We start from the raw sequence: 27,919 nt of genomic DNA on the forward strand, positions 1-27,919 counted from the left end.
CAACTCCGACCAGCAGAATATCTCAATCTACATATAATACCAGGAGTTAAAAATGCTTTTTGACCTGAATCAAAGGGGGAAATGGAAAGGACAAATGAGTTTATATAGCTATGAGTCACCAAAAAGAGCTGGGAGGTTATCAGAGGGATTGCCCTTATGCACACCTCAGCAGAGTCCCAGAGACAGATAAAGTAGATACAACCCCGGGTATTGGTTCTTCTGAGGGCTACAGAGACCCACGGGTTCTATGGTTATGGCAGATGGAGTTCGGTGCCATGTCGGTTGGCCCTACTTTAGTGTTTGTGTTTCTGTGTGATGGAGCTGGACTCAGATGTGATCTTTGTCCACAAGCCTCTCCTGTTACTTTTACCAGAACTGTAGTTGGTGCTAGGGTTTAATATATACCCAGGGGACCTGAATCTCTGGACTGACCATGTGATAGCCAGGCCCTGAGCCTCAACAGACTTCAGCTCCTACACTCTGGTTTATTGGACTTACCCCACTCAGCTAACATGGAGTTGAAGAAGATCAACCACCACACCAGGGACTCTACAGCTGAAAGCAGGAGGATTGCATCCAGCATTCATGTGGAATCTTAGGCCCCTCTTGATATAGAAGTGGAGTGGACACAACCATTCCAAGGTCCAGTGGATGGAGGAATAGAGTATGGATTAGAGTGGACTTACTGATATTCTATTCATGAACTATTGTGATTAGTAATTGAAGAAAATGTGGCATTGGTGTGGAGAAAGTGGCCATGGTGGCTGCTGGGGGTACGGAATGGGAGGAAGAGATGAGATGTGGGGGTGTTTTTGGGACTTGGAGTTGTCCTAGGTGGTGCTGCAGGGACAGTTACCAGACATTGTGTGTCCTCCCATGGCCCACTGGGTGGAATGTGGTAGAGTGTGACTATGATGTGGACCATTGACCATGAGGTGCAGCGGTGCTCAGAGATGTATTCACCAAATGCAATGATTGTCTCATGATGATGGAGGAGTTTGTTGTTATGGGAGGAGGAATGGGGTGAAGGGGGTGGAGGGAATATGGGGACCTCATATTTTTTGAATGTAATATTAAAAAAATGAATAAAGACAAAAAATAAAATAAAAAAAAACCAGAACAAAATGAAAAAAAACTGTTGGTTATTACAAAGGCTAGGAAATTATCTCAGCTTTCACCAAATTGTCTGGAATTGCAGTTAATAATAATGGGCCAATCTTTCAGATTTAGATGAGAACAAAGAAATAGTAAACACTTCCTTAAACAGGTCATCTAAGTTAAGCTTGGGATTTTTAATCAAATAAGACATTTAACCTAAATAGGATTATTTGCCATCTTAAATATTTTTTTGGAACAGGTAGGGTATAAAATAAACAATGTTATTTAAATGCTGATAGAGCTGGACTGAACTTTGAACTTGAGCAATAATAGTACATACCCTCTCTAAAAGAGAATTATAAAATCCTTTAAGGAGATTCCAGCATAGCACATATACAGCATGCTGATGAGCACACACACACACACACTTAGCTTTGCTAGACCTGCAAAAATGAACCATGGTTTGCAAACAAACAAGCAAACAAAATCCATAGATGAGTTGAAAGAGCAGATAAGCTTGTTAAGACAATAAAATAAAGATGGGCAAGATAGTAGATCTGGTAAAAGATCCAGCAGATTTTCTATGTGAATAACAGGAGTGCTAGAAGAAGAAAAGATATAGATGGATAAGGGCAATTATTAAAAAATAAGATACTTATGTGAGTAGAAGAAAGACTCAAATCTCCAAATTAAAATTCTTCAAAAATCCCAGGCAGAATAGGAGAAAGAAGATATGTACTATTGTGGAAAAGACCACTAAGTCAGAATTTAAAAATAAGACTTTACTGTTTAAAAGAACTGCATTGTAGGAATACAGAGGGAGAGCATTCACAAGCGAGGAGTTGGTGACCATTATTACAACAGAGTTCCTTAGCACATCAAAATAATAGGCTTTGCTACATGAGTTTACCCAAGATCTTCCAACATTTGCGTTATAATCAGCAGGGCAGGCAGGGCTCTATGACACGCTGGTATTGAAGATGATTTTTTATGATGATCAGAGGGAGAGTGGAGAGTGCAATTTGTGTTTATAAGTGAGCACACTTCAAAAAGTCTATTGGAATAAGGTACTGATGTACATTTGAAAGAAGTTATCCATTTGTCCATTAAAATATTTAGGGTCTATAAATAAATTATACTATTTTCCAGGAGAGTAAAATATTAAATAATCAATTATTAGTTGTAATTTTGAGGTTTAATTTTTAAGTTCCAGCGACGGTTCTATTAATTATGGGAGGGCATATCTAGCAAGATTCCAGGACTCCACGGATAAAAGAAAAATCTTAAATATTTCAGAGAGAGACAGAGTGAGAAAGAAATGTTAATTTATTCCCCTAGAAATACTTTTATATGATTGTACCTTGGCTGTGTTGAAACTGAGTTCTTAAAAAAATTATCCTACATTGTAAGAGATATTAACTTGAATTTTCATAGTAATGTGTGATAAGTAAATTTATTTTGACTGAGTACCACTAATATGAGGAAAATTTATGTGTATGTATGTGCTTGTTACTAAAAGAACTGAAGACAAATGCTGTGTTTTATTATAATTTGATTCCATGAAAATTTGTGTAAATTAGACTTTGATCTGAAAGTTTTTAAACTCTTCTTGCAAATGGTAAACATGCAAAAGGAATTAAGCAAAAAAAAAAAAAATGCTCAAGCAAAGACATAACATTACTAACCAGACCATTTTAAAATTAATGAAGATCTACCCAAAACAATCATATTACTGTTTTATACCTGCATATTTTTTTTTCATTTTTCTTATATATTTTCTTACATAGATTTTTGTTTCAGTGGTTTCAGTTTTATGATCTTTGGGATTGAAGATGTAGTGTCTACATTAAGAGAATGAAATGATCAGAAAATGTTAATGTAAACTTATCTCTATTGGGAAAAATACAAAAAAACTTATAAAATCTTCATCCTGTACCTACACACTGGCAGTATATTCTGCATTCTATAATGCATTTGAACATCTATTTTATGTGTCAAATCCCTTTAACTAAACTATCAATGACTATGAAGACATAACACCAGAAGTAAAGGCATTTTCATATTGGCCATTGGGGCCTGAGATCCATCCACTTATTCTAGATGATCACAAAGAAGCTGGAGCCCATGAATGGTATTTAGACTTCAGGTTCCAATTGGTTGTGGCTGCCATTTTCATGGAGATGATGGTCATGTTCTATCGACCGAGGGACCTTAAAAGAAAACAGAATTGGCGTACTTTATACAGTGTCTCTTAACTGGGCCTGTCAGAGGTTACTATTGAAACAAAGGTGTTTTCTGTAATTATTATCCAAGTTTAGGAAGAACTGAGAGGAAATATTATTTGAAGTGGGGAAAAATTAAAGAAAAAAATATTTATCCCACCCCCCTTGACAATATTTCCTCAAACCTGTTCTTAACTGAAAATTCCGTTGAACACACCCAAACATCTATCACTCTTAAGTTTTGTAGAAAATAACTGGGGAGAAAATGCCAGTAGAATGAAGAGGTAGAAACTGGAGGACAGGCAGAGTCTGACATTTTGCTTCTCATAGAACCTTTGTGATAATACTAAGCTCTTGAGGAGTACTCATTGAGATTTTTCAACCTTCTATACTCCACCTGCTTTTGTCTATTTTTACATATGGTATAAATCTCACATCATTGCCCAGGATTCTTATTATTTTCGTGACTAGTTTTTTAAATTGATCTCAGAGGAGTAGAAGGGGATTTGTCACTTCAATTCCATCTTTCTTTCATATAGTTTCTGCTTAGGAAAAACCATAACCTCTGATGTTATCTAGCTAGACACATTTCAAATAAATAATGTACATATAAGTAGAGAGTCCATCCAATTTCATCCCAGGGATTCCACACCAACATCTAAGCTTGTGATGAGCCAACTTTCACTAGTGAGTCATCGTTACAGCCTTGTCTAGGACATAGTACTGTACCTCCCAGTAAACAGAATCATCGAAGCAGTACTGGTCAGGTGGCTGTCCCCAGATGGGTAACTTAAGAATTAAACCTGTGAAGGTGGGTTAAAATAAGACATATTATGAAGATGAAGAGGAAAACTTACTTGCATAGCAATAGAAATGCTATTTTGGTAAACCCCAAACTGCTCTAAATAGAAAATTTTTAAAAATACACTGTTATAAATTCATCTGCTTGAGTTTACATGGTTAAGTTATGTGCCAGAAGTTTAGAATATTTTAGAATTTATCAAGTGACACATTTATTAATCATCTATTATGCTAAGGGCATTGGGTAGAGGGAAGTATTTACTTTTAAATGCTAACCTGTCATCAGCCCTCCGACAACCGCTGTTCCGATGGAAGAACCTAGAGCAGCCGCCTGCATGGCAATGGTAGACCTAGGAAGCCAAAGAAAAAGAGAAAGGACACCAGGAATGCCTGCCATCTTCAGGCCAAAGCACAGCATTACATAACAACAAGCATATAAACATTTATTGCAATCATTCTTTTCTTTCACGTTTGAATTTTCTTTGACATTCTTGAGCAGTGTTAAATTCTTAGAAGCATTTAAGCAAGAACCCTCTTTTGATGTATCTTTAGGATTAATAAGAAGAACTTCATTAGAAAGGTTTTGTACTGTAAAAAACATGTGATCCCCATTTTGACTCATTGAACAAATATTTATTGAGAACCTGCTCTGTGACATCTTCTCTTCTAGGCAGTGAATATACTAAACAAACGTGGGCTGTCATCTCTTCTTTCCCAATCTGAAATAAACAATTGCAATGAATTTCTAAAAAGCTAATCTCTTTATCTGCCTGCTCTAGGCCTTCTCAGCAAAGCCTCATGCATTTCAGCATATATTGTAGAGGCAGCTCACTGAAGATATTAATGAACATATCTGTCTGTCATCTTAAAAGTACCCACACTAAATGAAATGAGTAAAAATGCCTCATAATTTTTGGGATGAAAGAATGTGATAAAACACTTTTGAAATGTTACAGGGTATTATAGGAGTAACAAATGAAATCGGAATATAGGGGATTCTACTGATTACAGCACAATGACTTAGAACAAATGATTAATAAATGAAAGATTGAGTGAATGAGTCCAATCTAATTGGAAAATTAGAGCTAGCTTCATCATCCAAGGGAGAGAGTGTGTTAAAGTCCTTTTTCTTTTTTTCTTTATATGAAGTAATTAACTTTTTTCTACCATATAAAAAATTGCCCAAGTTACACATGATCATTGTGGAAATAGTAGAAAACAGAAGGGAAAAAGTAGCAGGTAAAAAACTTAATATGCCATAAATCCCACCACTATAAAAAATGTAAAGTATAACTATGCATTTTAATAAAATACCTTCATAGTATAATACTGCTTTCCCATGAAATACAGTCCTAAGTGTCCTTTAATGCCAGTAAAAATAGAAATGTATCATAATTTCAATTGTTGCAGAGTATTATAGCATGCAAGCCAGCTGTAATCATCGTCCTATAGGTTGAATATGTACGTTGCTCCTAGTGTTTCATATTTTAAAAATGCTGTAAGAACACTTCTTCTATAAACATGCTAGTGGACTTGTCCAATTATTTCTTTAGAATAAATTCGATCTAGAAATTAGATTATTAGGTGAAAGTTATATGCATTTTAAGAACTTTTCCAAACAGGAAAGTGTATCAAATTATATGCCCATTTCTCTATTTTAGCCACCACTCAATATTATTATTTATTTAATAATTATCAATTTGATGAGTTAAAAACTGATAACATTGTTTCAGTTTATATTTTTTGATTACTAGTGAGTTGAATATTTAATATGTATTTATTCATTTGATTTCCTTCTTTTGTAAACTGCCTTTTCATGTTCTTAGTCCAGAATCTGACAAGATGAATTGTAAGTGTTAATGAGTATCTTTGATAAAAAGTGTGCCAAGGTTAAAAAGGTTTAGAAAACATTGGATTTAACAAAGTTGTTAACAGCTTTGTATTTATTTATTTATTAACAAATCTATTTTTTGATACAAATTAAAAAGCATAAACGCTTCCAAAGTGCATTACCAATGGTATTTAGTATAATCACATAGTTGTACATTTGTCACTTCAATAATTATTAGAGCTTTTTCATTATTTTAATAATATAAAAATAATAATAAACAAAAAAATTATCACCTCAAAATCTCTCTATGCTTCCCTTATTGTACATGGCTGCTACTCTGTTTCCATTTCTCTAGCTTATTTGAATTTATATCATGTAAAAAGTCTTACGTATGCATTATCATCCATACTTGACTTTGCATGAGATTTCACTGTTATACAGTACCATGTTACAGTTTTTATCTTTCATTCCAGTAATATATTTGACCTTAGTATTTTCCTTTCAACCACTGCCATACCCATATAATAGCTCTGCTAGTTACAGACACTATGATGTGCTTACAGTATTTCTATTCATTTGCTAAGAGTTACAAAAACCATTTTACCAATTCTGCACAGGTTAACCCTCAGTTTTCCATTCTTTACCCTCATTCTGTTTCCTGGTGACCTATATTCTAATTATTAACTCCATAAGTTTACACAGTATATTTAATTCATAATAGTGCAATCATAAGTATTTGTCCCTTTGTATCTGGCTTGCATACTCAACATAATTCCCTCCAGGTTCCTCCATGTCATCACATGCTTCATGACCTCATTTCTTCTTACACCTGCATAATATCCCTTTGTGTGTATACACCACAACTTGTTTATCCTTTCATCAGTTGATGGATACCTGGGTTGTTTCCATCTTTTGGTGATTGTGAATAATGCCACTATAAACATCAGTGTGCAAATGTCTGTCAAGTCATTGTTCTCAGTTCTTCTGGATATATACCTAGTAATGGTATTGACCAGTCACATGGCAAGTCTACATTCACTTCCTTAGGAATTGCCAAATAGTTCTCCACAGTGGCTATATTATTCTATGTCCCGCCCAATAGTGAATAAGTGTTCCTTTCTCTCCACATCCTCTCCAACACTTTCACTTTTCCACATTTTTAATAGTGGACATTATGGTAAGTGTGAAATGATAACTCACTATAGTTTTGATTTGCATTTCCTTGATCTCTAGTGATGTTGAACATTTTTCATGTGTTTTTTTGTCATTTGTGTTTCTTCGTTGGACAATTGTCTTTTCAAGTCTTTTGCCCATTTTTTAATGAGGTAGTTTGTCTTTTTTTTCAGTTGTAGTATCTCTTTATATATCATAGATATTAAACCCTTATTTGATGTGTGATTCACAAATATTTTTTCCCATTGTGTCGCCTGCCTTTTCACCCTCTAGAGAAAGAGTTTGGGGGTGCAAAAGTGTTTAATTCTGAGGAGGTTCCTTTTATCTATTTTTTCCTTTGTTGCTCATGCTTTGGGTGTAAAGTTTAAGAAACTACTACCAGCCACAAGATATTGAAGATATTTTCCTATATTTTCTTCTAGGAGTTTTATGATTGTTGCTTTTAAATTTAGGCCTTTGATCCATTTTGAGTTAATTTTTGTATAAGGTGTGGGATAGGTGTCCTCTTTCTTTTGGATATGGCTATCCAGTTCTCCCAGAGCCATTTCTTGAATAGACAGCTTAGGCCCAATTGGAATGGCTTGACAACCTTTTCAAAACTCACTTAACTGTACATGTGAGGATCTATTTCTGAGTTCTTTATTTGGTTCCAGTGATCAATCTGTCTGTCTTTATGCCAGTACCATGCTCTTTTTTGCCACTGTAGTTAAGTAGTATGCTTTAAAGTCAGGAAGTGAGAGTCCTCTTCTTTCTTATTTTAAAAGAAATTTAGTAAGTCTTCCATTTAGTTTTCTTTTTTTTTTAGCATTATTTTTTAGTTTTCTGAATACAGGTCCTTTATGTTCTTAGTTAAGTTTATTCCTAAATATTTGATTCTTTAGTCACTAAGTTGATTTTTTTTCTAATTTCCTCCTCAGATTGCTCATCAGTAGTGTATAGAAATGCTATTGAGATCTGCATATTAATCTTGTATCTTGCCACCTTGTTGAATTCTTCTATTAGTTCTGGTAGCTTTGTTGTGGATTTTCAGGGTTTTCTAGACATAGGATCATATAGTCAACAAATACTAAAAAATTTACTTCTTCCTTTCCTATTTTGGTGTCTTTCATTGCTTTATCTAGCCTAATTGCTCTAGCTAGAACTTCTAGGACAATATTGAATAATAGTGATGGCAGTGGACATGCTTGTCTTGTTCCTGATCTCAATGGGAAAGCTTTCAGTCTTTCATTGTTGACTACAATGCTAGCTCTAGGTTTTTCATATATGCACTTTTATCACATTCAAAAAACTTCCTTCTATTGTGATATTTTGGAATGTTTTTTTAAATCAACAAACAATGCTGTATTTTGTCAAAAACCCCTTCTGCAACAATTGAGAGAATAATGTGATTTTTCTACATCAATTTATCATTGTGATTTACTACAATAATTTATTTTCTTGACTTACCCTTGCATATATGGGATAAAACCCACTTGATCATGCGGTATAATTCTTTTAATGTGGTTTTGGATTTGGTTTGCAAGTATTTTGTGGATGATTTTTGTATCTACATTCATTAATGATATTGGTCTATGTTCTTTTTGTCCTAATATCTTTATTTAGTTTTGGTAATAGGGTGATGTTGACTTCATAGAATGAGCTTGGTAGTATTATTTCCTGATCAGTTTTTTGTAAGTGCTTGAGTAAGATTGATATTAGATCATCTTTGAGTGATTTGTATATTCTCCTGTGAAACCATCTTGTCCTGGGTTTTTAATCGTTGGAAGGGAAGGGTTTCATGACTGTATCGTCTCTTCACTTGTGATTGGTGTGTTGAGATCTTCTATGTTTACTGTCAGTGTAGGTTGATCATATGTTTCTAGGAATTTGTCCATCTCAACTGCATTGTCTAGTTTTTTTGCATTATTCTCTTATTATCCCTCTTATTTCTGAGAGGTCAGTTGTAATGTCCCTCCTTTCATTTCTGATTTTATTTATTTACATCTTCTTTCTTTTTTACTTTGCTAGTCTAGGAAAGGGTTAATTTTGTTAATCTTTCCAAAATACCAACTTTCAGTTTTCTTGATTCTTTCTATTGTATTTTGTTCTCAATTTCATTTATTTCCTCTCTGATCTTTAGTATTTATTTCCTTTGGCTTGGTTTGGGAACAATTTGCTCTTCCTTTTTTAGTTCCTCCAAGTGTGCAGCTCGATCTTCAATTTTATCTCTTCCTTTTTTATAACGTAAGCATTGAGGTCTATAAATTTCCTTTTCATGCACTGCATTTGCAGTGTCCCATAGGTTTTCATATATTGTGTTCTCAGTTTCATCCATCTCAGGATATTTAGTGAATTCTCTTGTAATTTCTTCTTTGACCCACAGTTTTGCCAATTGCAGAATCCTTGGTTGGCAGATTTTCTTTTTCAGTACCTTAAATATATCACACCACTTCTTTCTTGCCTCCATGGTTTCTGATGAGGGGCCAGTATATAATTTTACTGAGATTCCCTTGTATATGATGCTTTGCTTTTCTCTTTCTGTTTTCAGAATCCACTCTTTATTTCTCATATTTGTCTTTCTGTGTTTCAGGGTAGATCTATTCATATTTATTCTGTTTGATGTGTACTGTCCTTTTTAAATATTGAATTTTTATCTTTCATAAGGGTTGAGAAGTTTTTGGTTGTTATTTCCTCAAATATTCTTTCTGAGGCTTTTTCATTCTTTTCTCATTCTGGGATACCAATGAAGCATTATGTTTGTGAGTTTCATGTTGACTTTCATTTCTCTGGACTCTGCTCCATTTTTTCCCATTCTTTTCTTTTTGTACTCCTGTATTTTCCTTCAGTTGTTCTGTCTTCAAAATCACTAATTTGTCTTCAAGCAATCAAATCTGCTATTATGTGCCACTAATGAATTTTTTAAAAAGATGTATTTATTTATTTATTTTCCCCCTCCCCCCACCCTGCTGTTTTTGCTGTCTGTATCCATTTGCTGTGTGATCTTCTGTATCTATTTCTCTTTTGGTCTTCTCTTCTTATTTTCTCCCCACTAGGATTCACCGGGATTTGATCCTGAGGACCTCTGATGTGGAAAGAGATTCCCTGTTAGCTGTGCCACCTCCTTTCCTGGTTTCTGCTGTACTTCACCTTGACTCTCCCCTTTGTCTCCCTTTGGTTGCATCATCATCTTGCTGTGTGACTCATTTGTGTGGGCCTGACTTACTGTGCAGGCACGCAGCTTGCCACACAGGCACTGGCTCACCACATGAGCACTTGCTCACTGCACAGGCTCACTTTCTCACCAGGAGCTGCCCCAGGGATTGAACCTGAGTCCTCCCATATGGTGGGCAGAAGCCCCATCACTTGAACCACATCCACTTCCCTTTAAAGTATTTTTTTAAAATTTTAAATATTTATTTGTCTTTTTAAAAAAAAGATAAATAGATCACACAAAATGTTACATTAAAAAATATAAGAGGTCCCCATATACCCCACACCCCACCTCACCCCACTCCTTGTACATCAACAACCTCTTTCATCATTGTGGCGCATTCACTGCATTTGGTGAATACATTTTGGAGCACTACTACACCACATGGATTGTAGTTTACATTGCAGTTTACACTCTCCCCTAGTCCACTCAGTGGGTTTTGGCCGGATATATAATCTCCTGCATCTGCCCCTGCAATATCATTCAGGACAACTCCAAGTCCCAAAAATGCACCCACATCACTTCTCTTCTTCCCTCTCCTTGCCCTCAGCAACTCTTGTGACCACTGTCTCCTCATCAGTGATACAATTTCTTCCATTACTCAAGTCATAATAGTTCTATAGTAGAATACCAGTAAGTTCACTCTAATCCATATTTTATTCCTCCATCCTGAGGACCCTGGGATCCTCATTCCACCTATGAAATGAGAGGGGACTTAGATCCAACGTGGCTGATGGATGGGATTCTCCTACTTGCAATACAGACTCTCTTGGTTCCCTGGTGTGGTGGTTGGCCATTCTCACCTCCCTGTTAGCTGACCTGGGTAAGTTCAATGAACCAAAGAGTAGGTGTTGCAACTCTGCTGAGGCTCAGGGCCCAGCTGGCACATGGCCAGTCCAGAGATTCAAGTCTTCTGAGTGTACACCAATCCCAGTGCCAACCACTGGTTCAGTAAAAGTGACCGAAGAGGTATGTGTAGAAAGGTCACATCTGAGTCCAACTCTATCACACTCAAGAGCACAAATTCCAAATAGGGACCACTAGCAAGGCACTGAGCTCCAGCGCCATCTGCCATGACCATAGTATCTGTGCATCTCCATAGCCCTCAGGGGATATACCTGGGGTTATATCTACTTTGTCTCTCTCTGGGATCCTGCTGAGACGTGCATAAGCATGACCCCTCTGATGACCTCCCAACTAATTTTGAAATCTCTTAGCTGTATAAACTCATTTGTCTTTACCATTTCCCCCTTTTATTCAAGGTCTTTTTCTAGTTGCATCATCAGCTGGTGCTTGGTAGTAATCCCTTGGCACCAGGGAGGCTCATCACCAGAAGTCATGTCCCATGCTGGGGGGAATAGAATAGATGGAAGAGGGAGTAACTGGGGGGCAATGGAAATGTTGCACAAGATTATGCAGTGATGGATATAGGTCATGTTAAATTTCACAAAAAATTTATAAAAGTGTATAATCAAAAATATAAATCATAATATAACTAAAAATTTAGAAAATCGTATAGTCTAAAATATAAACTATAATGTAAATCAAAATGGAACCATGATTAGTAGCTATATTTCAATATCTGTACATCAGTTGTATCAAATTTAACATCCACATGTAAAAAGATCATTGCTGGGGAAGGGAAAAAGGGTTTGATGTTGGGTATATGGAAGTCCCTTATATTGTATATATGACTTTCTGTGATCTAAAACTTTTTCGAAGACAAAATTAAAAATTAAAAAAGAAAAAGGATGTAGACACTGAGGAAGGAATGAAAGAGATTGCCTTAGGGCAATACCTATTACAGTGATGAAAGGCAAAACATCAAAAACAAAGTTTTGGGATATTTTTCATTTTTTTAGTACCCCAATTTAGTCTTTATTTTATTTTGGTTTTTCTAATTAAGTATGTATTTAATTTCTAACTTTTAAACCTATCATTACTATTTCATTTTCCTACTAATTGAATTTGACAATATATTAAGCTTCATTTTTGAAGAAATTTTGGATCACAGAGCAGTTCGACTATGGCAGGGGAGGAGCACTGGTGTGGGGTGTCATTGATGGGAGGCACATGGTTGGGAGGGAGTTCTCCAGAGCATGTATATATAGTATATATAGAAGTTTGGATATTCGTTGGGTATTGTCATAGTAGGTAGACTTACACATGACAACTGAGGGAGTGCTGAGTTCCTAGCTTGGGGAGCTCTGTCACATTCCTCAATGGAACAGCAACAGTCCCCCAAGTGTAAGGGCAAAGACCAATGAAGAAGGATGGTCCAACGATGGGCCCTTGATACTGATGACTATGCTTATGGGCCTGTGTGCTTGAAATTCCAACTAGGCTTAGAGCTGCAGGGTGACTATGAGTTACCTTCTGAAAGTCTCCAAGTTGCTCAAATGTGGCCACTCTCTAAGCCAAACTCAGTGTGTAAATGCATTACCTTCCCCCTCTAATGTATTTTTAATGACATCAATCATGTGTCTCATTCCCATAAACTCTGTTACCTTTCTGTGTAGGCTTTCAAATTGTTCTTTATGCTCATACAGTGTCTTTTTAATGTCCTTTATCTCTTTAGTTATATTTTCCTTCAATACATTGGATTGATAAGGAGCTTTGTGGGATTATCATTGATAATCCTATAGGTCTTAAATTCTATATCTTTTCAGAATGCTTGGTTTGTTCTTTTAGCTGGGCCATCCATCCTGTTTTCTAGTATGGCTTATACTTTTTTGCTGATGTATAGGCACCTGAATATGTTGGTGAATTGCTGTGCTGCTCAGTTTTCTCTTTTGCCTAATGTTTGTTTTTTTTTTTCACAGCTCTTCTTTGATTTTTGTTCAACTTATTCTAATTTTTAAAATTTGTCTCAAGCAGATTACTTTTCTTTTTTAAAAAAGATGTACTTAGTATTGAACCTGGCACCTTATACATGGGAAGTGGGTGCTCAACCAATTGAGCAACATCTGCTTCCCTTGGTTGAATTTTATTTGTTAAAATCTAAGAGAAGTTTTTTCTTTTCATATTATGTAACTCAACTGTGGTCACCCTGAGATATTTTAAAACACACATTCACCTTGTCTTTGTGATTCCAATTTTCTTTAAAAATTATGCATTCTGCCTGATCCCTGAGTGATCTGGACTCTCTCAACCATGTAACTCATTCACATGGATGAATTCTTATCAAATTGTTCAAACCTAGTTGCCTAAAAGGGACAAATGATGGCTTATTGCATCACTTCCATTTTTTTTGGGGTTTGACTGGATTGTTCTTCCTCTTGTCATTTAAGTGAATAGTTGTTTTTCCTTTGGAAAGAATCTAGGTCTGTTAGAGCTAGAAGGGATCCTAGGGAATAAATAGTCTAAACCATTCATTTTATAGAAAAAACACCAGATTGGTTGCATGACTTGTCAAGGCCATGTAACTAGTTATAACAGATTGGAGCTAAATGCTAGTTTTCCTGATGTCATAGACCCAATTGTTTTCCACATTGTGCTACCTCATTCTTTTTAGTTGTGGTTTAGATGCAGGTGACTGTTCAACTCATTCACATATACCTCCTCCTCCATTTTGGTGGGATCAAGGAAAAGAGCAAGCAGACTGAAATTGGACTGTGATTTTCAAACTGCTCTACCTGCTAGGAGATAGTTGTCCATGGTAAAGAAATCTAAATTAACATTGTCAATTTTAAAAGAGCAGTCACAACATCAGTTATTACATCTCTTCCAGTATAACCCATTCTCTCAGTTTTGTCTTGTTGAGTCCAACAATGGCAGTACTTATGAACAGTGACCTGAATTGCAAAAGAAAAAGCTGTTCCATCACTGGATGTCCCAAAAAGTGAGAGAAAGCACTATCAGAACTCAGGGTCAGGAAAACCACTTCTTTTACTCACTTGTCGGATGCTCCCATGGCTACTGCCACAATGCCTGCTAGTCCTCCTACCACACCAGGTAAGCCGTGCAAGTTATGGACTCCACATGTGTCTTGGATCCTTAGGTTAGTAGCAAAAACAGGCTAAAATTTTGAAAAGAGGATTTATTATTTTAATAGGTATTATACAGGGCTCCACAGCTGAAAGTAAAATGACTATGCAGGAATAACTTTATCTATAACCAGTTCTCCCATTCATAGTTTGAAACTCCCTTAAGTCACAGATTCTGAATACAGTGGTGGTAAAGCGACCCATTGCAAACTTAAAGGTCCATTGGCAGTCTTAGTAGCTGGGTTTGAAGGTGAGCGATTTTAAGTTCCAATCCTTTTCACCCACTGATGACCTCTTCAATCTTCTTAAAAGTGTACCAGCAATTACAAAAGAAATGACAATAAAACTCCACCGAAACTGCCCCTGAGGTTAACAAGTACTTAAAATTCAATTCATGCTGTTATCAATAACTGAACCCAGATTCTTTCGTGCACCCAGAAGAGTAGAAAACATTGGGTGACTAAAATGGGAATGATATTTCTTAAGGGAAGATAAATTGCCCCAAAACAGGGGGAGGGGTTTCTAAAAGAAAACTTCATGGCTTTATTCTGCTAGTGGAAGATGAGAAGATGTTTTCCGGAGAGATTCAGAGTTTGACTCAGAGCATCTGTCATACTTACATCCAGGTACTTGAACCCCAACACAGAGATTATTCCTGCAAGACCACCAATGATCATCGAACTGTATGGGTGAATCTCCATGTCCGCACAAGTGCCCACAGCAACTCCTCCAGCAAGGGTTGCATTCTGAATGTGAGTCTGTGTGGAGGACAGAAATGTGGAAGAGGTGAGCTGAGCTGAAGCACAGTACAACAGAGTGGGGTAAGGGGTTGAGGGGTTGGCGGGAGGGTGGGGTGGTAGGGATCTGTAGTTCAGTGGACCCCATGGAATGTTGTTCTCTTGAAAGGGTGACTGATTTTCTAAAAAGAGTATTCTTTTCCTTTACAGAAGGCCTTTCTTCCAAACAGTAAGTTAACATTTGGAAATTGTGGTGGATTGAATTATGCACCCCAATTTGGACATGTCCTATTTTTTTTCCAGATGAAATAGGCTTTATTTTATTTTTTATTTTATTTTTAAGAGTCTTTAGGTTACATAAATGCTACATAAAAAATATAGGGAATTCCTGTATGCCCCACTCCTTTCCCCTCGCTGTTACCTGCATTAGCAACAACGTTCATTAATGTGGAACATTTGTCACAATTGATGAACACATATTGAAGCATTGCCACTAACCATGGATTATGTTTACATTACAGTTTACACTCTGTCCTGTGTAATTTTGTAAGTTATTACAAAATATGTAATGGCCTGTGTCTGTCAATGCAACATTATGCAGGGCAATTCCAATGTCCTTAGACTCCATTTCTTAGACCCATTGTAAATTGGGTCTCTTTAAGATGTTAATTTAATTGATAAGTTGTGGCCAACTGAATGAGAGTGGTCCTTTATCTGTCTTGCAGAAGTCCTTTGTAAGCAGAAGAAATTCAGACACAGATAAAGCTGGGGAAGGAAGGGCTAGAAGTCGAGGGCACTCCAAAGAGAAAGGAGAGGACATCATTTAACCCCAGTCAGGATTACAACTTTAGAAACCCCAAGGATGGATGGCAGCTAGCACCAGAATGTTACAAACTTTGAGGAGACTGCATCGCCTTGATACCTCAAGTTTAGGCTTCTCCTAGCCCCAAAACTGTGAGTGAATAAATTCCCATTCTTTTAGCCAACCCATAATGTGCAATTTGCCACTGCATCAACCAGGCTAATAGGACCGGTGGTGGGAGGGATGCGAGGAAATTAGAGGGAGAAGTTGCAGTGTTAGGGTAGGAGCCTAGAATGCAAATATTCTAGAGTGTTTAGCCTATTTATGCTGTTCTTGGACACCATATGTGGTTTTCCTGATCTAAAGAGTCCTATGGATTTTGTCGGCCTTAAGTAGTCAAATAGGGCATCTGAATATTGGAATATATAATGTGTAGCATTTGAAATCTACGCATTATATAAGAAGGCAGCTTCTTCAGGTGCCACAGTACTGAGTGCATTTGAGGATGGATGTAATAACTTACAAAACTTTGGTTTACCAGAATTTCTCAAACACAAAAAAAACCTTATTCTGGTTCTTCTGCCTGAGGAGGAGAGGGTTTCAGCACTTTAAAAGAACCACAGAGATGTGCATGTCTGATTCTGCTTTTTATTATAATAATTCATGAGACAATTTATAGAGAATCAAAACACAAGTTCTTAGCCATGTTTAAAAAATAAATTACAATATCCTTTTCCTTCCCCAATTAGAAAAGGGATGTGGTTGATCTAAGGATTATTTATTCCTCCTTCACTGCCAGTTTTCTAGCTCACTGGCAAGAAACTTAAAACACTAACTTGTGAGAGTTTTTTAAACTTCTAATTTTCAACTAGACTGACTTATGTAGACTTACATAAAGGATGCAAGATACTATAGAGAGTTTCCATATATCCTTCTCCCCAATCCCCCCAGTGCTAACAACTTATTTAACCACAGAAACAAGAAATTAGCATTGGTACAATTGTATTAACCAAAGGCCTTGAATTTTGCTAGGTTTCCCATTTGTTGGGACATGAAATGCCCACGGCCTCCTCCCACTAGTTATTTGTGTTGATTGGTAGAAAGGGTGGGGTGGAATTGGCAAGCACTCCAGCCTGGAAGTTTCCACTACAGTGCACACAGGACCCTAGGTGTAGTAATCATTAACCTGCATATGTTTTACCCCTCACTGTTCTGGGAACCCACAGGATTCCCCTCCCCACAGAGTATGTACGCACTCACTGTTAATCATGTACCCTCAGGCTGCTCTATGCATTAGCTAGAACCCAACTTTGTGTTGTCTAGCCCTATATAAGCTGTTTCCCTGGTGTATGGCATGATAGCTACGTGACCAGCCGTCATCCGGACATGTGAGTAAACAGATGTCATGACTGCTGCTGGCCTTCTGTGTGGTTTCTTTGGAGTATCAAAGTATTCGTCAGTTTCCCTGGGCTTGACCTTCCTGCGTTACACCACTAATATTCTTCAGCTTTCCAGAATCCTATCCAGGATTCCGCCTTTCATTTAGGTGTTATTATTTTGGGAGAAATAATTATAGTGCAAAAATAAGATCGATTTGTACCATCCACTCTTCTTTTTCTGTTCTTGGAAGGTACTGTTTCTTAAAGATTTTCTAAGAATTTGGGGGCAGTTTGCTCTAGCTCCAAAGGGCATACTCAAATCTTTGATTTTTTCATGACTATATTCCCTACTAAATTGTAAATTCCTTGCACATTCTTTTTAATTTGCTAGAGCACTAATGAATGAATCGGTCAGTTTTCTTATTTTGAAAATGCTCACCAATGTGGTGCTGTTGAGGCAGGTTAGTATAGTAAGTGAGAAGGTGGCTTAACACCTGGGACTCTGCTGGTCAGAACATAGCCGTGAGATCCAGGAAAACCCCCTGAGGGGAGGCAGCTGCTTGAGAACAAAGCTCTGTTACAGCCAAAAGGCCCTCAAGATCCTGGTCAAGAGTTCCATTTGAAACTCCCAGGTTCAAAAAGCCCTGGATAATGCCAAACGGAAAAGCCTTTCTATTGGTTCCCTGAAAGCTAATAGGTAAACGTAGAAAGGTGGCCAATCAGGACAGCAGGTAGCTGAGGTCCCTCCTTTACACGTGGAGGTGGAAGAGGAAAGGTCTTAAAAAAAACCTACCCCAGGGCTCCACATGCTGCGTCTCACCCTGGCATGACCACACCCATGTCTCCAGTGTGCTCTTTTCCGTTTTCTTTCTTTTCAATAAACCCTGTTACTGGCTCATTAAACAGGCACATCCCTGAATTCTTTCTTGAGATGACACCAAGAACCTAGAAACCAAGAACCCAGAGCATTCTGCTAACACTGGTTTGTCCTGGTGTCTCAGCAATAATGCAGGTATGTTTGAGTCATCGGAGTAACTGTCAGTGTTGCTAAGTGAAATTTCCGCAGGATTTAATTTGGCACTTACCATCTCGAGCTTGCCTCTTTCCCCCACAAAGCTGGAGACTGCAAAGGCTGTGAGCACGCAGGCAGCAAGAGAGAAATACGTATTTACAATGGCCCTGTACTGTTTGTCTCCAGCGTCAGCAATGGCAGAATTAAAGCTGGGCCAAAACATCCATAGGAAGAGAGTCCCTGCAGTAAATCACAAAAAGGGTGGTTACTTCTGAATATGGAAGACAGGTCGGGAAAGGCAGTTTGCCTTGGGCACTGAGTGGTCTGTCCTTTTAAGCTTCATTATTTAGGATTTAGGGGAAAGGAGGATCATAGAGCATAAACAAGGTACTATTCAAAGATGTGCTTCCTGGAACATATTCATGAAACCCAGGATGGAGTTAACCTTCCTGTGTGACTGTCCAAAGAGACAAGACTCAGGCAAGTTGATGCACACTCACCAATCATTGCAAACAATTCCGAGTGGTACTCTGATTCTTGGTTTTCATGCCTTCTCAAGCCCGATCGATATAAGACAAGAGCTACGGCTAAGCCAAAGTAGGCCCCAAAAGCATGGATGGTCATGGATGCCCCAATATCAGAGGCCTGGGGAGACAAAACCTTCATGTAAATAGAGATGAAACCAAGTCTCACTGTTGGGGGAAAGTCAATGAAAGAACTGTTTCACTGGATTTAAACTTAAAAAAAAAAGGAGATGGAGAACGTGTAAGAGGAAGGGGTGGGGGATAAAACAGGGCAGTAAAATGAAACTATGTAAGCTTGGAACCCACACAGAATTGGCTTTCAATCCCATCACTAGTACTTCCTTGTGATGTGAATTTGGACAAGTTAATAAACTCTGAATCTCAGACTCTATAAAATGGGGAAATATTTCCCCTCTAATGTGGTATGGTGAGTTTTATATAGGCCCATGTTTGTAAAGCGCTAGTCTTTATTGGAAATCAGTACATTTTAGGTTACTTCTTCAGGTTAGGGAGATTCTCAATGAAAAATATTATGTATTGAATTTGTTACTAAAGGTGATTTGCATTCACTTGACATTGCCTATTTAAAGCTCACTTAATTGCAACTTAAAGACTTGAAACTACAAAAAGCCAGAAATTCCCCACTTTCTATATAATAACACTAAAAACAGCAGAGTTCCAAGATTCATTTGAATAAATATATTTTAGGTCATTCTTTTGGTCACAACAAGGATTTGGCCTAGTTTTCTTCATTTTGTGCATGTCAGGATTTTTTGATATCTGTCTCCCCTAATAGATTGTAAGGGACCATAATTATTTTTTCATCATTGAACCACCAACACATGACATGTAGAAAATTGTCAGAAGTATTTGTTGTTTAGATAAATGTTTAATAGAGGAATAAGCAAATTACTGGAAATTCCCTGGAAGTATTCTATTTATTATCCTTGGGAAAAGCAATGTGATTTTCATGGGCGAGAAGAAATTTGACCTGGGTATTGACAAGAGCCCTGTAAAAGGCTCTAGTAGTTGACTTGTAAATAGGAATTTATCACTGAAAGACAATACAATGTAATGAAAACAGTTGCAGAGTTAGAAAAATTTGGGTTTGAATCCAGACTCAGGCAAGTCATCTAATGTCTGTCCTAATCAGCTACGTCATTGTATGTAAATTGTAACAATAATAATACCTACCATTAGAGTGTTTTTGTGAAGATTAAATAAAATGTTTGTAAAGTTCTAGTTCATAATAGGCACTTAGGCACTCAATGAATGATGATCAGTATTATTATTTGTTATGGAATCACTTTCACCAAGCTTTCAGCCTGGGCATCAGATAGGGCTTTGGCATTCACTATGCGTTATAGGACTAAACTGATGTCCACACCTAGGTAAGTGTAAATCTGCTAACCCTTACCTGAAATATCTCACCAACAAGGTATTCATTGCCAGAGAAGACAGCAATCTCTATAATTGTCATGATTAGCATTTGGATTGGACTCGTTTTTCCCAAGACAGCGCCAAAAGAAATCAAAACTGTGGCTGTGCTGAAGTCTGCATTTATCATGCTGAGGGAAAAAGAAAGAATAAAATGAAGAATAATATGCATCTGAAATAAAGCTGTGAGCTATAATGGACAATCACATCATATTAACCACGGTGCAAGACACCTTTCCCATTAGCTCCTATAGGCTTTGCCCAGGCATATTTTCATCCCTTCCCATTTCCCTGCTCCTCTTCTCTTCCTCTCACCATAAATGCCTTAGTTACTCTAAACATATTCTTTATTTAAACTTACCTGTCCATTAATTTTTTTAATTTTTGTTTTTAAAGAAGCTTTAGATTACATAAATGTTACATAAAAAATATAGGGATTCCCAATATGTCCCACTTCCTCCCCCTCTCACACTTTCCCATATTAACATCTTTCATTAGTGAGGTACATTTATTTTATTTTTTTTTTTTATTTTATTTTTTTTTTTTATTTTTTATTTTTTTTATTTATTTTTTTTATTTTTATTTTTTTAAATTTTTTTATTTTTTATTGACTTTGTAATAATATTACATTAAAAATATATATGTGAGGTCCCATTCAACCCCACCCCCCCACCCCCCCTTTCCCCCCCCCAACAACACTCGTTCCCATCATCATGACACATCCATTGGATTTGGTAAGTACATCTTTGGGCACCTCTGCACCTCATATACATTGGTTCACATCATGGCCCATACTCTCCTCTATTCCATCATGTAGGCCCTGTGAGGATTTACAATGTCCGGTGATTACCTCTGAAGCACCATCCAGGGCAGCTCCATGTCCCGAAGATGCCTCCACCTCTCATCTCTTCCTGCCTTTCCCCATACCCTTTGTCCATTATGTCCACTTTTCCCAATCCAATGCCACCTCTTCTATGTGGACACTGGATTGGTTGTGTCCATTGCACCTTTATGTCAAGAGGAGGCTCAGATTCCACCTGGATGCTGGATGCAATCCTCCCATTTTCAGTTGTAATCACTCTAGGCTCCATGGTGTGGTGGTTGTCCTTCTTCACCTCCATCTTAGCTGAGTGTGGTAAGTCCAATAAATCAGATTGTAGGTGCTGGAGTCTGTTGAGGCTCAGGATCTGGCTATCACATTGTCAGTCCAGAGATTCAAATCCCCTAAATATATCTTAAACCCCAACATTAACTGCACCTCCAGCACATTAGCATGAAAGTCTTATGAAGGGAGATCCCATCTGAGTCCAGATTCATCACACATAAACACCATTTCCAAAGAGGGGCCATCTGCCCTGGTAGTTAACCCCATCGGCCGTGACCATAACTCCCATGGGTCTCTTTAGCCCTCAAAGGAACCAATATCTGGGGGTTGTATCTGCTTTATCTGTCTCTCTGACTCTGCTCAGTTGTGCATGAGGGCAAACCTTCTGCCAGCCTCCAGACTCTTTTTTAGAAACTCGTAGCCATATAAACTCATTTCTCCTTTCCATTTCCCCCTTACTTTAGGTCAAACAGCATTTTAAAGTCATGGTATTTTATGTAGACATGGATATTCTGCTGATCCGCATTGAACCTTCCGTATAAGGTCATTTTCCAGTTGCATCATCAGTTGGTAGTTGATAGTGGTCCCTCGTTGCCAGGGAGGCTCATCCCCGGGTGTCATGTCCCACGCTGGGGGGAAGGCATTGCATTTACATGCTGAGTTTGGCTTCGAGACTGGCCACATTTGAGTAACATGAAGGCTGACAGAAGGAAATTCCCAGGCACAAAGTTGCTCTAGGCCTTGTTATTATTTTGGGTTTATCAGCTCACAAGCATAGTCATTAGTATCAGGGGCTCACTGTTGAACCCTCACTCCCTCCCGGTCCCCACCACTGTACCTGGGAGACTGTCGCTGCTCCCCTAGGGACCACGACAGAGCACCACTGGCCGGGAACCCAGTACCCCCCCCTACTGTGGTTTTTAATTGTTGCCACTATGAGTATATCCAAACATTACCATGCACCCTGGACATATGTTCTGTACAGCTCCCTGTCAGTCATATATCATCTGTCATTGGTATCCCATACCAGTATCCCTCCATTGCCATTGTTGAAACACTCTGTGATCCAGAACTCCCCGAAATTTGAAGCCCAATATAATGTCATGGTCCCTTACTAGGGAATGGCATATAGCGATGAGTTTAAAGGATAGATAAAGAACTTGGATAAAGTTAGATAAAGAACTTAGATAAAGAATGTTGACTTGAAAAAATTCCACATCCTATTTTTTTCTTTTTTTTTTTCCCCCCCCCCCCCCCCCCTAATTATTCAGCTTTTCTTCACAGGAGTCCTAGACCACAGCAATGTATATATATAATATACAGCACTCCCACACATCCACCAGAAAACCTTTTCCCTTCCACAGTGATACTCTTACGCCCTATTCATATCATATTTACTTAAAGTGATGTACAGAGTCTGAGACATTAGCTTTCTAACAAGGTGACATCTGTGTTTACATTATGGTGCATACTTTAGGATACACAGTTCTTTACATTTTTAGTTATCCTATGTTTTACATTATGATTTACATTATCAGTCTGTCATCTCCTATATGTTATGGTGTAATATTACATGTTTTATATCCATCCTTGTGTACTCTCAAGAAACTCCTCTCTTACCCCCCATTTACTTTGGTTCCACACATTTAACGTCCATTTTCCCTTCCACCTTGGTGCCCTCAGTTATAGCCAACCTCCGTTTCCTGAGGAGCCACTTCCAGAGATAGATGGAATATTGTTCAGGGCCTAACTTGCTCAACTGCCCCAATGCCCTGGGAGCCACCCTTTCTCTCGAGGGATACAGTTCCCTCTATTGGATGGCATTAGTCCTCCCCAGGATGTGGGTCCACCCCCACTCTCACTACTTGGGTTTCTACCCCATGGTGTCACCCACTCTGGCAGAATGAGCATTTAGACATTCCCCAGGAGCCCGTCCTGCATCAGACCCTCCCCTCCGAGCATTCTAAACAGGTAACCCTCTTTATTATATTTTGATATGATTTTCTCGGCATTTTACTCTCCACCAACACCTGACCCTCTCCTGGTTCGTATGCTACCCCTCCCTCCCCCCACTTTTGGGCAACGTTACCCACCCGTCCCTCCCCAGCCACCCTCAAACCCGCAAAGCCCCAAGCAAAGGCAACCCCTTGCCCCCCTTTTATCTCTTCTTTGTGTTCATACTTACCACCATCTCGTCTTAAATTCCACCCCTGCAGACATCGGCTCATATCCTTCCTCCACCCTCCGATTTCCTGCAAGCCTATCGTTCAGTCTCTTGCTGTCTAGGGCAGCTTGTTTATTTCATATCATTGAGGTCATGTAGTATTTGTCCTTCAATGTCTGGGTTGCTTCACTCAACATAAGGTTCTCAAGATTCATCCATGTTATCACATGTGTTTGTAGTGTGTTTGTTCTTACAGCCGAGTAGTATTCCATTGTGTGTATATACCACATTTTATTGATCCACTCGTCTGTTGATGGGCATTTGGGTTGATTCCAACTTTTGGCAATAGTGAACAATGCTGCTATGAACATTGGTGTACATATATTGGTTTGTGTTCTTGTTTTCAGTTCTGCTGGGTATATTCCCAGCAGTGGTATTGCTGGGTCATATGGCAAATCTATGGCTAGTTTTTTGAGAAACCGCCATACTGTTCTCCAGAATGGTTGGATCCTTCTGCATTCCCACCAGCAGTGGATGAGTGTTCCCCTTCCTTCACATCCTCTCCAGCACTTGTATTCTTCTGTTTTTTTCATAGCTGCCAATCTTATGGGTGTAAGATGGTATCTCATTGTGGTTTTGATTTGCATTTCCCTGATAGCTAGAGATTTGGAACATTTTTTCATGTGCTTTCTTGCCATTTGTATTTCTTCTTCAGAGAAGTGTCTGTTTAAGTCTTTTTCCCATTTTTTAAATGGATTGTTTATCTTTTTATTTTCAAGATGTAGGAGTTCTTTATATATGCAAGTTATAAGTTTCTTATCAGATATCTGATTGCCAAGTATTTTCTCCCACTGTGTGGGCTCCCTTTTTACTTTCTTGACAAACTCCTTTGAGGTGCAGAAGGCTTTAATTTTGAGGAAGTCCCATTTATCTATTAGTTCTTTTGCTGCTCGTGCTTTTGGTGAGATATTCATAAATCCATTACCTATTACAAGGTCCTGTAGATGTTTCCCTACACTGCTTTCTAAGGTTTTTATGGTCTTGGCTTTTATATTTAGGTCTTTGATCCATCTTGAGTTGATCTTTGTATAAGGTGTGAGATGGTAATCCTCTTTCATTCTTCTACATATGGCTATCCAGTTCTCCAGACACCATTTGTTGAATAGGCCACTCTCTCCCAGTTGAGAGGGTTTGGTGGCTTTATCGAATATTATGTGGTTGTATATGTGAGGTTCTATATCAGAGCTTTCAATTCGATTCCATTGGTCTATATGTCTCTCCTTATGCCAATACCATGCTGTTTTCACCACCGTAGCTTTATAGTATGTTGTTGAGGTACATTTATTGTAATCGATGAATGCATACTGAAGCATTGCTACTAACTATGGACTATAGTTTACATTATAGTTTACACTCTGCCCTGCATAATCTTATAGGTTATGATAAAATGTACAATGGCCTGTATTCATCATTGCAATGTCATGCCAGACAATCCCAATGTCCCCAAAGTGCCTCCATGTTACACCTATTCTTCCCTCTCCCTCTTCTCAAACCTCTGGGCGCCGCTGCCTTTATATCAGTGAAACAAGATCTTCCCCTGCTAGAATAATAACGTCTGTAATAAAATATATTTTTGTTGATCTGTTGTTTCCTAGAGTGATGGTTTGTTGTGGCACAACAACAGGAATCTGTGTTTACATTTCAAAAACAACTTTAGACAAATAACTAGTTTGGTAATTTTTTCCTAGTAGCTGAGAAGGAAGGCATAATTTTATGAAAGGGAAATTCGTGTACCCTTTTAGTAAACCAGAGAGGTCATATTCACAATTGTGTGGTAGAGCTCAGTGGAGCAGGCCATGATAGAGATCCTTGGATTTCAACAGTCTTCTCTTGCCTAATGGAGACAGTTTGGAAGCCATTTCAGAGCCAAAGTGACAGGGAGTAAAGCAGAGAAACAATTGGTTGAAAATGTAGTAGTCTGAAAATAAGGAATGGCTATTTATTTATTTATTTATTTTTAGGAGGAATGGAGGATTGAACCTGGGACCTAGTATGTGGGAGTAAGGTGCTTAACCATTGAGCTACACCCTGTCCCCAAGCATGCTCACTTTTTAATTCCAATGTGAATTTCCTTTCCATGGCTGTGCAGGATCCCTTGAACAATCGTTCCCCATTGGAGGCCAAGAGCAGCAATAAATAGGTTGATGCCCACACTACTGAAGCCATATTTCTTCAGGAAGGTCATAAGGAAGCCAAACCCAATGAATATCATAACATGCACATCTTGGAATACTGGAAAAGAGCAGAGGAAAACAAATCTTCAGGAGAATACCACTAAGAAGGGATTGCATCATAGTATACCCCATTTATTAAATGCTATTACCTTTGTATAAAATGCTGCAAAAGGAAAACATTAACTGGCTGGCACAAGACTGGGTTTTTGTATCAGCTTGATTATTTACCAACCTGGGCAAGTTATTCTGTATTTGAGCCTTCTTCTGGTACACTATGTACTATATACCAGTGTGCATTTGAACCTCTCCCAGAAGAGGTTTTCATTACTTTTTCCTGGGGAAATCTTTGCAAAGCACAGTCTGAGGATCAGGTTAAGGTAAAAGTTTCCTCTTGTCTTTCATACATCTTTTTGTATAAACCTCCATGTAGTTTTAGTCACACTGTATTAGCATATGTGCATCGCATTGTAATAATTAATTGATGTAGTGTTCATTTCTTGCATTAGATTTTAAATTTCCTGATGAAGGGATTAGTTTATATTTATCTTTTGCTTCCCTGAATTTGATATGATGGCCTGCATATAGGAAATGAGGCAATAAATGTTGTATGGATGAATGAACCAATGAATGAATCAAGGGCTCCGCTCTAAAATGAGGATAGTAATATGAGTCTTAGAAAGCGTATGAGTTATTAATTGAATCAAATGGAATAAAGTCTTTGTTAGCACTTTGTAAACCATGAAGCAGCAAACAAATATAAAGAAGGTTTTTCTCTTCTTGAGGAAAGAATACTTGATTTGGTATTGGAAAACCTGGGCTTAGGTCACATAATTGTGCCATCTTGGACAAAGCACTTATTCTCTATTAGCTTCAGTATTCTCATCTGCAAGGCTGAAAAAGCCTTATTTCACAGGGTTACTCCGTAGGTGATAACCTTTGTAGGATTTGTATGCATAAAGCACTATGCAAATAAAACGGATGATCAAGTGCAAGCCTGTAAAAACACAGGTTCTACCCTCAAGAAACTTAGTCTACTTGGTGAGACATGTATTTGTTTGGGCCATATGAAATCATCATTTTTAACAGGTTGAAAATGGTTGACTATTGGCACTCTCATTGGTTCAACCTAATAGATACACAGAGCAAATTGAGATAAAATTGGAACAATTACAAAACAAGAGAGAGAAAAGAAAACATTTAAGTGCTGAATTAGCATTAACCACTGTGGCCAGAGGTTTCAGTGGAAATAGACAGAAGAGAGGCCACACCTAGAAAATACCACCAGAGGAAACTGACAGACCAATTAATTTGTCCAAAGAGTGGAGTCAAGATTTGAATTCAGGCCTGACGCCACAGACGTCTCCATTCATTGAGCCCTATAGGATTGCAAAGATACACAAGGTAGAGTCCTGGCCTCCCAGACAGAGACATGTCACTGCCTTTTTGCCTCTCTTTGCTCTGCTCTACCATCAACCTCAGGAGACAGTGTGTTTGTGGGTAGGAGGCTATGGTACCTCACTTAGGCCTGTCTACTGTAGTGGATGTGTGAGGCACTGCCCAGATTCCCCTTGAGGATTGAAAAACTTATTCCTCCCATCTGCCTCAGCTGTTAGGAGTGCTGCCAGGGAAGTGGACTTGGCCCAGTGGTTAGGGCGTCCATCTACCACATGGGAGGTTCGCAGTTCAAACCCCGGGCCTCCTTGACCCATGTGCAGCTGGCCCAGGTGCAGTGCTGATGTGCGCAAGGAGTGCCGTGCCATGCAGTGGTGTCCCCCACATAGGGGAGCCCCACGTGCAAGGAGTGCACCCCGTAAGGAGAGCTGCCCAGTGCGAAAGAAAGTGCAGCCTGCCCAGGAATGGCGCCGCACACACGGAGAGCTGACACAACAAGATGATGCAACAAAAAGAAACACAGATTCCCGTGCAGCTGATAACAAGGAAAGTGGACAAAGAAGAACACGCAGCAAATAGACACAGAGAACAGACAACTGGGGTGGGGGGAGGGGAGAGAAATAAATAAATAAGTCTTAAAAAAAACAAAAAGAGTGCTGCCAGGTGACAGTCAGATGATAGTCCTGAGCTCTTAGTCCTCTTGAGAACTGTCCTTGTCTTGATTAAAGCCCCTCCCCTTCCCAAGGATGGTTGCATCCCATGACTGATGCACACAAGCTTTCCTTTACCTCGTGAAGAGCCACGCTGAATTCCAGCTAGGGAGCTTCCTGTA

The 27,919-nt window shown here is 38.4% G+C and overlaps 1 protein-coding gene and 1 long non-coding RNA gene across 7 annotated transcripts in view; one reads left to right on the forward strand and one right to left on the reverse strand.

Annotated features, from left to right (window-relative positions):
* Positions 1-1,859: 1,859 nt before the first annotated feature.
* Positions 1,860-27,919, reverse strand: part of RHAG (Rh associated glycoprotein) — a 56,436-nt gene continuing 30,376 nt past the window's right edge. For all 3 annotated transcript variants that reach the window (XM_071218505.1, XM_071218506.1, XM_004471188.4), the window contains 9 exons: positions 25,570-25,753; positions 20,173-20,323; positions 18,732-18,876; positions 18,305-18,471; positions 14,922-15,059; positions 14,212-14,333; positions 4,398-4,471; positions 4,050-4,123; positions 1,860-3,308 (listed from right to left, as the gene is read on the reverse strand). In XM_071218505.1, the coding sequence (XP_071074606.1) occupies positions 3,234-3,308; positions 4,050-4,123; positions 4,398-4,471; positions 14,212-14,333; positions 14,922-15,059; positions 18,305-18,471; positions 18,732-18,876; positions 20,173-20,323; positions 25,570-25,753 (1,130 nt within the window). In that variant the 3' untranslated portion in view covers positions 1,860-3,233. The remainder of the gene's footprint in view (positions 3,309-4,049; positions 4,124-4,397; positions 4,472-14,211; positions 14,334-14,921; positions 15,060-18,304; positions 18,472-18,731; positions 18,877-20,172; positions 20,324-25,569; positions 25,754-27,919) is intronic.
* LOC131280391 (uncharacterized) overlaps positions 16,384-27,919 on the forward strand; it is a 32,017-nt gene continuing 20,481 nt past the window's right edge. For 2 of the 4 annotated variants that reach the window (XR_011650061.1, XR_009187923.2), the window contains exons 1-2: positions 16,384-17,228; positions 18,126-18,231. This is a non-coding gene — a long non-coding RNA (uncharacterized lncRNA). Of the gene's footprint in view, positions 17,229-18,125; positions 18,232-20,291; positions 20,695-24,796; positions 26,073-27,919 lie in introns of those variants that run through there. The other 2 variants (XR_009187924.2, XR_009187925.2) reach the window with 1 other exon arrangement.

The sequence above is a fragment of the Dasypus novemcinctus genome, chromosome 11 (genome assembly GCF_030445035.2).
Source record: "Dasypus novemcinctus isolate mDasNov1 chromosome 11, mDasNov1.1.hap2, whole genome shotgun sequence".
In the NCBI taxonomy this organism is placed as follows: domain Eukaryota; kingdom Metazoa; phylum Chordata; class Mammalia; order Cingulata; family Dasypodidae; genus Dasypus; species Dasypus novemcinctus.